Here is a 9,191-nt window from a genome sequence, read left to right as displayed (position 1 = left end):
TTCCCTTCTCTACTACTGAAGCAATGCAAATGGGATTGAGCCCAGCAGATCTGGCCCTATTTATGCAGTAACGCTAGGAGCTATGGCTTGCAGAGCTGTGTGTAGTAAAAAGGGTGAGCACATGGCAGGAGGAAGCAAGCAGGATGGGGGAAGAGCCGGGAACCAGATCCATAGGAATGCGCGCTACAGCCACTTGAGACCTGCTGGGGAACAGCTGCCGCCAGCATGGGACAGGCGCGCAGCTAAGTGCCGCGGTATCCTGTCTGTCTCCTCTGGCCCCTTCTCCCATTTATCTGCTCTGATTCTTTCTGGCAAAATGTTTTCCAGCTCAGGTTCAGGAAACGTGCTCGGCTGCCTCCCTGGGCCTACTCTGAAGAGTTATGAATATATGGGGGGCATAATTATCAGCATGTTGGATCAGAGAAAAATTGCATTTTAATTGCATAATTACAGCAACTGAGAGAAGCCCCTAAGCCTCCAACGCCTCTTGCTGCCAGCGGGACAGCCAACTGCATGCCTTCCCCAGCAATCAAGGACTATTCATGCCTTGAAGCAACATTTACAAAGGGCCTGGAGTGAGCTCTTTTCATTCACAAGTCATAGGTTTCATCAAGAAATAGACTAACACGAGAAAAGCACTCAGCCCAGAGCTGGGCAGCTGTTTCCTGGGCACCAAGGTATTGGGAGGAACAAGGGGGAGGTTGGGGAACTGCATGGTGACCTCTTCTTGGGGTTTTGCGGTGGGATTCCCTGATCCCGCTGCCCTGGTGTGGGTAAGCTGACTTGTGCTTGCATGACTGGGAGCTGAAGTAGTCAGATCTACGCAAATAGCCTGCCCCAGAGCTGATCCTCAGCAATCAGGCACTCACTTGGAGCTGACTTCTGCACTCATAAGAGCATAAAAACTGCCATTTATTAGGTCTGACCATCCTGCCCCATCTCCTGTGTCACACGGGCAGAGAGCGGATGCTGAAAGGGAGGGTGAGCTGGGTCTGAGCAGGGTTTTTCCCGCTGTTCCTCTCCCACTTGCAGCCTCCAGCACTGCAGGGCTAGGAAGCTCTGATGCACAGGCAGTGCCCCTCACTCCCCGGCTCAATAGCGACTGATGCCCCTTTCCTCCAAGGACGCCTTCACTCCCTTTTCAAATCTGGCTAAGCTGGCAGCGTCCACTGCATCTGGTGGCCATGAGTCCCACACTTTAATGACACCTGACAACAGGGAAGAAAAGGAGTTAAACAGGATCCTGTCGCCAGCAGAGGACTTGACCCTCGTGAATATGTAAAGCCCAGGTGGATTTGGGAAGTCATCTGTGAACAGCAGGGAAGGGGGTGAGTCGTTACAGAGCCTGGATGGATGCTAAATTCCCAAGGAAAAAGACACTGGTGCCCAGCTCTGAGCCTGCTCCCGCTGTGCTCCCTGCCTGCAGGGCTGCTTGCTGGCCAGCCGGTAACCCAGTGTCTTCAGATGCAGCGGGGAGTCTGCCGGGCGAAGAAGAGAAGGGGATTTGGTGCCTGAAGTGGAGAGTGGAGGGATGAACCAGAAAGCTTTGCTATGTGGCAAACCAAATGGGGGCAGCGAAGACGTGGCGGCATGGGCTTTCACATGGGCTGGCAGCCAGAGGGATGGGCTCTCCAGGAGCTCGGGCACGGAGCATGGATGTGCTAAAACCCTTGGCATTGCCTGTTCTCTGGCACTGTTACCCACGTTAGCTCAAATCAGCCATCATGGATAAGCTAGGACACTTTGCAGGCATGCCACAAATCAGCCGTGAACCCTCCCTGAGTGCCACACCAATCCCTTTCCCCTGCCTGATCCACTGCTCTGCTTTCTGCTCCCTGCCCTGTGCTTCCCGTATAATCTGTTGTTCTGCTCCCTGGCTGATTGGCTGCTCTGCTTTCTGCTCCCTGCCCTGTGCACCCTGCCTGATCTGTTTCATTCTCTCTAAATTGAAGCGGTGTTTTCTGTTTAGGGCAAAGTAAATCCCCGTGTCGTGTACACCCATTAAAGCGGTGCAAAAGGCATTTAACCCACTTTAAACCCTCTTTAAAGTGTCGTGTACAAATGGCCTTTAACACTGTCCCTAAAGGGTCCTGCTGTCACCACTGCCCCTTGCATGTAGCCCCGCGAAGGTCTGTGTAATAATCGGGTTATTCCTAGTCTTGTAACAGAGGTGCTCTAGGGTTTCAATAGCCTCAGCCTTGTTTCTACCTTGTCCCAGCAGCAATGGGTGAGGGATAAGCTAGTCGCTATGTAGCTCCAAAGCTAGTCACTATGTTTTCCATCCTTGTAGAGTTGAAGGCTCAAACAGACTGTTCCAGTCATCCAGTCTGACCTGCACAGCACGGGCCAGAGACCCTCCCCAGACATCCCTGCCTCAACCCCATCACAGTACAGATATACCTGAGAGGAAGGAGGACAGGACCTGTTACCGGACAGGCAGAGACTCAGTCCAGATCCACAGACAGCTGAACTCGGGCAGGAGTAAATGCCATACCCGCGATCCTGGCCCGATTCTCGACTGCCTTGTGTCTTTTCACTCGTGCAAGGAGAACAAAAGCAGCCACACCAGGCACCATCAGAAAGGCACTCCCATTCCTCTGCATGGCGTGCTCTGCAAAGGCGGCTGGGACTTACCCTGAACTGCCCGCCGTTCCCGTCATCCAGCTCCAGGATGTATCCTTCCACCTGCACCATTGACAAGGGCGGCTGCTTCCAGGACAGGGTGGCGCTGTTGTTGTGCGTGCAACACTCTTCCAGCTGCAGGATCGGGGGCGCCGGCACTGGAGAGGAAGCTAAGCACAAATTAGTGTAACTCTGGCTTCTGCGACCAGAGCGGGAATTGGGTGAGTCGCGAGCATCCGAACTGTGGCAACCCACATCCACACGTGCACGTTTCATGCCACGTGCAAAGGCTGGATCCCTCCTCTGGGAACCCACCCTGTGCCAGACACTGGAGTCAGTCTCATGAAATTGCCTTCCTGAGATGCTCTCCAGAGTCAGGCTCGGCTTCACTTTGTTCCCTTATTTTCTTTTAACTTCCTCTCCTCTCAATTTAGGACGAGTGTGAAAACACAGCAATACCCCTCCTTTCTCCCTAATTAAACATCACACTTTAGGCTACATTGTTAAAGGAAGGTGGGAGCTTGCTGACTTGTGTGCAAGCTAAGTGCTCAGCCCTTCTCGGGTGACCTGAGCTGAGCCTTGCACTTCTCTGTTAAAAGTGCTGAAAATGATGGTGCAGCTAATGAAGGACCATGGAAGTGCTTTTGGCTGCTCTACTAGATGCACAGGTACCAATTAATGCCATTGAGATAAAATACGATAAGTAATGGCAGGGCCATTATTTCAAATCCTTGCTGTGGCTGAAGCAGCAAATGTTTAAGAGCTTTTTGTGTCTCCTTGCTGAAGTGTCTGTTATTGGGTGTTAATGACTGGTGTAAGGCAATCCATCAAGGAAGGAATGAAGCCTGGGGGGGGTCAAGTCCTATGGGGCTGGTCTTGAAGTGGAGATCTGGGCCCCTAGTTTAATACGTGCCAAAAAGCCAACAGGTGTAAAGCAGGACTCCAGCCAATAATGCTTTTCTGAGTCAGGGCCAATTAGCATCTTCTTTCAATTTCCGGAGAGACGACATGTCGGAAATTGCTTGCAGGTTGTGACGGATCTCTGCTCCCGGTGAATTAATGAGAGCTATCAGCGGCACACCACCGCGTGGCTAGTTGTACACACGGACAGTACGTAATCAGGGGGAAATTAAAATGAAAGATGAAAACCCAAAAATTCCAGGAAAAAGAGAAGGGGAAAAAAAGAAGCCGGCTGACTCAGGTGATGCAATTTTTTGCTGCGGGTGAATAGCTCCGGCCTATCTTGAGAAGGGAAGTGGCTCGGGCACAGGCAAATATAAGCACTTGTTTGAGGGCTGTAGCCGTGCTGGTCTCAGCACATCAGCAGACAAGGTTCTTGGGTAAATCTGATCTCTTTTATTAGAGCACAGACCAACTGCAGGTGCTTCCTCAGCCTGACGAAGGGTATTTATACCCAAAAGCTTGCAGAGAAGAATTTTTTCCAACTATTTGAGTTGGTCTAATAAAAGATATCAGATATACTCAAGAAACCTGGTATGAAGGATGCACTTTCAGGAGAGACCTTTGTATGAGAGACAGGCAGGGCATTGTCTGAGTCATGCAAGCACCCATGTGCACGTGTGTGTTCACGTGTGTGTGTGCACAAGTGTGTGGCAATTCTCTGTGGTACTCTCCTCAGTTCTACGCCTAATTCCCTCTGAAGCCAAGGGCTTGGTTAAAGGCAGGGGAAGCCTCTTTGGTGACCAGCCCCATGGGGAAGTGGTCTGTGTTGGCACCGTGGGCTCACAATTATTCCTAAGGCAGTAGCAGGCATGTCCCCCCATGACTCTCCCTTGGGACAGGCCACGCCAGGAAGGAGGGAGGCTGGGTGGTTTTGTGTTTGAGCCCCAGGACCAAGGTAGGCCTGATCTTGACTATGCCACATGGTTTCCTTTGACATCCTGCCCTCCCTGTTCATCTCCTGCAGCTTTCCTGCCACCGGACTAGGAGGTCGTAGCCAGTCCCATCTTTCACAGTTGCTACAGTTATGTGGGCGTATTATGTTTGGATGTGATATGTTGAAAGTGGGGGGTTTTAGATGGGTTTTGCTCTGGCAGAGGATGGGTTAATGGCTGGGTTGCAAAGGGGCTGAGTGTGCCCTGGCTAACTGCACTCTGCTATCTGGATGGTGTGGGAAGGATCCAAGGCTCTGTTCTTGGGCCTACACTTTTGAACACCTTCATTAATGATGTGGACATTGGTGTCAGAAGGGGACTGGCCAAGTTCGCCGATGACAATACTTTGGGGAAAGGCGTCCACACCTGAGGACAGGATGGTGATCCAGGCCAACCTTGACAGGCTTGGAAAATGGGCAGATGAAAACCTGATGGCCTTCAATGGTGAAAAATGCAAGGTACTCCACCTTGGAAAGAAAACCCCACAGCATGCTTATAGGCTCGGCAGTGCTACGCTTGCTAGCAGCATGCCCGAAAGGGACTTGGGGGTCATGATTGACCACAGGATGAATATGAGCCACCAGTGTGATGTTGCAGCCGGCAAAGTGAGCAAATCTCTGGCTTGCATCCAGAGATGCTTCTCTAGCAGATCCCAGGATGTCATCCTCCCGCTGTGCTCGGCCTTGGTGAGGCCGCAGCTGGAGTACTGCATCCAGTTCTGGGCTCCACAATTTAAAAGGATGTGAAGAAACCTGAGAGAGTCCAGAGGAGAGTCATGTTTTTCCTAATTCTTGGAGTTGGGTCTTTTTTAATCCTCAAATTTTAGCTGTCCTGTAATTGTGGATTTCATCTCATGGGGAGTTTGTACCCTCAGGGTCCCGTTACATCACGCTCCCTTCTCCAGCACACCCCTGAACCCCAGGGCTTTTCCTGAGCTTCACCCCACCCTTCTCCCTTCTTGCTTTTAAGGAAATGGATAGTGCCCCCCATTGGTTGCCCCCTGGCACGTCCTGATTTTAGCCTGGAAGGAGGCTTTGTGGCAAGTGCGAATTGAGGGCTATTTCCTACATGTGCCGAGGACAGGCGCTCACCTTTCATCTGCACGAAGTCGAGCTGGTGGATGGACTGCAGCAGTGGCGCGCTGTCCAGGTTCAGGTCAAAGTCCGTGGTCATCCGTGGTGTCAGCGTCCCCTTCCCCCACTGGTCCTCGGTTAGGTGCACTCTTCTGATGAGCGCATCGGAAATCTGATGGCAATAGAAAGTGCAGCCTCAGCTACCATGTGTCACCACGGGATGGGCGGCGTGCACTGGAAGGAGCTGCAGTGGTGCTGCGGTAAGTCACGAGGGATGGGGCATGCCCACTGCTTTGGAGTAGTGCAAGTTGTGCCAATGGCTTCAGAGCACCCCAAGGGCTCTAGAGATGCCTTTCCCTGAAGGCTTAAATGTGTAAGTTCCTCCCAGCAGAATCATATCGTGTATCAGGAGATGGTTTGTTAGGTGAACCACCCCTAATCTGGAGCCTCCTGTGCCAACCCAATGCCTGGACTCATCTGGGAGACAGAGCTGATTCCCATACTCCAGGACTGTGCTTGTGACTGACCCACCACCTGAGCCCTTATCTGGAGGATTGCAAGCGTCCTCCTTACTCCCTAGGACACAACATCATCTGCTGTAAAACTCTTCACTCAGAGCCTTTTATAAACCACAGGATGAAGAATCGTGCCCTGGTCTCAGGCCTTTACTTCCTATTTCCTCTCTACTGCTTGCTTCTGCATCTTGCATTCAGCTCCTGATTTCTGTATAATGATCTTCTTACCAAGGGCCAGCTTCTGAGGTCCTTTCTCGCCAGGAGTAGTTGCTTACTGCTCACACTGTCCCGCTGATATGATGTGTAAAGTAAGGTATTATTTAACGTGAGTATGAATCAGGATCCAACCCCTAGCAGGCACTGCTGCCCCCTCACTCAGCCTGTACTGCCAGATCTACCCATCTCACACCGAGTGGGGTCCTGCTCACACAGCAGTGGATGGGTGGCTAGCCCCTGAGCGCCGGCACAGCTGGATTGGCTGACAAATAGGAAGGAAACTTCTAACTATTGTTGTGAGAGGCAAGAAATTGTGTGGGTGCTGTCTTTTACTGGACCAGCTGCGTAGTTGGGATGGGCACAGGCAAGCTTTGGGCACCAGGTCTCTAAATGAAGTCACAGCAATAAGAAGGATGTCTGCTACTCTACAGGAAAAATTGGAAGGAAGAAAGTCTCCCCTTCTATATTGGACCCAACCCTGCACGTTCCCATTCCCTGGGGCTGTTTTGGGCCCTGGTGCCCGCAGATAACACCCCCCCCACCTTGCCCCCCTCATGCGGGGGCTGCCAGTCAAACCCCATAGGGAGCAGGAGATCTTTGGCCATATCTCCTGCCTCCGCCTTGTCCCTGACACCCTCTGTCTGTGGCTGGTGGCTGGGAAGAGTGGGACGTGCTGCTTAAAGAAGTCCAGACAAGGCATTGCTTAACCTCTGTTTTCTTGTAGTGCCTAATGATGAAGAGAAATGATGCCTGCAGAAATCCCTAAGTGGCCTGCCCCATTCTGTGACAACAATAGAAACTGAGTGGCCTAAAGATTCAGACCTGTATCTGCCCTTGCCTCCCTGGGTCCCTGGCCCTGCACTCTCTCAGCTGTGGGTAAGTCAAAAAGCCCCTGGAAGTGCAGATCCCCCCACACCAACCTGTAGGAACCCGCTGGGGTCGTTCTCCTTGATGACCTCCAGGCAGTACTCCATCAGGCCCGTGGTCTGGCGCAGCTTGACCGTGCAGTGGGAGATCTGGTCCCGGACCACCTGGGGAGAGACGAGGAGAAGAGCGTTTCCACGGGGAGCTGGAAGCTGGGAGACTCCCAGGGCCTCCCCCTGCCCCTTCATTGCTAAGGGGCATGTGCCCATGATCTGACAGGGAAGATCAGGGGGCAGAAACAGAGAGGAGCAAAAGAAAGACAGGCCAGAGGGAGGGAAGGGCACAGAGGGGTCCACATCACTCCTGTCCCTAATGAGATCCACTGTGAGATGCCTCTGTGCACATACACCACTGCAACGGTGGGGCTCCAAGGGCCCCCGCCATGGCAGGCAGGGAGGCTTGCTGCAGAGCTCTTGTTAAAGAGATGTAACGGGATGGTCTGTCTGTGCAAGAAGCACCGGGTAGCACCGTTGAGACAGCCCAGCTGTAGGGTATTTGGATGGACATGGAGTGTCCTGCTAGGAGCTATAAAAGCTCCCAGAAGAATAAGCAGGAGGAGGAAGCAAGTGGTGAGTTCAGATGCTGGAAGGGGTCAGGCTGCTGGGCTGGGAGCCAGAGCTAAAGGATTCATCCTCCAGAACAAAAGGATTTGTCCTCCAGTGCCTGGGCCGAGGCAGAAGGGTTTGGTCTGCTTACCCGGTAACTTAAGTGTGACGGGCTGGCTGGCAGTGACCTGGCCCAGGGGTTTGAAAGGGCAAAAGATGCTTGGAGGACCTGGGATTCCCTTTCCGCACCAATCAGACACCAGAGACTCACCCTCCGTGTCCCCTGATTGGCCCCTTGGGTCACCTGGAGGGGGATAAAAGGGGCAGCGTGGGCTGACTCAGGAGAGACCAGTGAGGGACGACAAGGAAGGAGCTTCACAGAGCTGGCAAGAGCTGAGCTAGCAGGGCAGGGGCAGTGCCCCAGAACAGCCTGAAAGAGCAGGACCTACAGGCAGCAGTGGGACCCTCAGCAGTGCGGCGTGCGGCTGGCAGGAGAGGATCCCCACTGGGCTCCAGGATCCCTGGGAAAGGCTGCAGCCAGCAGGAGAGGCTCCCCCGCTCCAGCCAGGATCTGAGCAGTGACCTGAGAGGTTCCCAGCTCTGCTTCCAGCTCCTCCAATCAGAGGCCAGGCAGCTCGACGTGAGGCCAGGGCTCTGGGAAGGTTGAGACCCCTCACAGGCTGGCATACTGCCACCAGTGGTGGCTGTGTGGTAGTGTGCCTACCTACCATGGGGGAGATCTGGGTTCAAGTCCCAGCTGGAATGACTTGGGGTGAGTGAGCTAACAAAAAACAAATCTTGCAGTGGAAAGGGGCCATTGTGTTTTCCCTCCTTTCTCCTCCTCCAGGTACCAAGGCCCTATATTTCCTTGTCATTTGACATTTTGTGCCTTTTTATATTTTGCCAACCCGTATTGTTTGTTCTGCTGTTTGACAAAAAACAGGGTTAACAAAATTATAAAACACAATGATTGTAAGTGTCTAACCTTGGGGCATTGTAGTGTCCACTATACCCTCCGATTTATGCCTGTTATGTTCCCAGTATTAAAAGGTATATGGTTAAGTCCCCATTGGTGGTCTGGCTCTGCTCTATAGGGGGAGAAGAGTCCCTACACCTCCCACAGCGCTTGTGCACCTGCTTTGATCCCTTCGACTGGAGAGGGGGTACCTCTTGGAGCACCGCCCGGGTTACATAAGGATTGTGATATTTGAAGGATGGGCTGAGGAGCTCCTTGGGGAGCAAAGCCTGCCTGCAAAAGCCAGCAGGCTGGGTAACCTGCTTGCAGGGGATTTCCAAGGCCCTGCAGCCTCAATAAACGGGTATCAGCCCAGTGCTGCAGATGTCAGCAATGCCCCAGCATATGCCAGCTGAGGGTCAGGCCTAGCCTTAGTCAAATCTCAG

The 9,191-nt window shown here is 52.8% G+C and overlaps 1 protein-coding gene across 1 annotated transcript in view; it reads right to left on the bottom strand.

Annotated features, from left to right (window-relative positions):
• Positions 1 to 9,191, bottom strand: part of TRIM9 (tripartite motif containing 9) — a gene marked incomplete at its 5' end in the record, with an annotated part of 188,271 nt that overhangs the window by 42,219 nt on the left and 136,861 nt on the right. The window contains 3 exons of the mRNA XM_019519875.1: positions 2,635 to 2,792; positions 5,609 to 5,762; positions 7,242 to 7,352. Of these exons, the coding sequence (XP_019375420.1) occupies positions 2,635 to 2,792; positions 5,609 to 5,762; positions 7,242 to 7,352 (423 nt within the window). The remainder of the gene's footprint in view (positions 1 to 2,634; positions 2,793 to 5,608; positions 5,763 to 7,241; positions 7,353 to 9,191) is intronic.

The sequence above is a fragment of the Gavialis gangeticus genome, unplaced genomic scaffold (genome assembly GCF_001723915.1).
Source record: "Gavialis gangeticus isolate Ggan-Ray unplaced genomic scaffold, GavGan_comp1, whole genome shotgun sequence".
NCBI lineage: Eukaryota > Metazoa > Chordata > Crocodylia > Gavialidae > Gavialis > Gavialis gangeticus.
The sequence above is the reverse complement of the archived record's forward strand: the minus strand, read 5'-3'. Positions and strand labels throughout refer to the sequence as shown.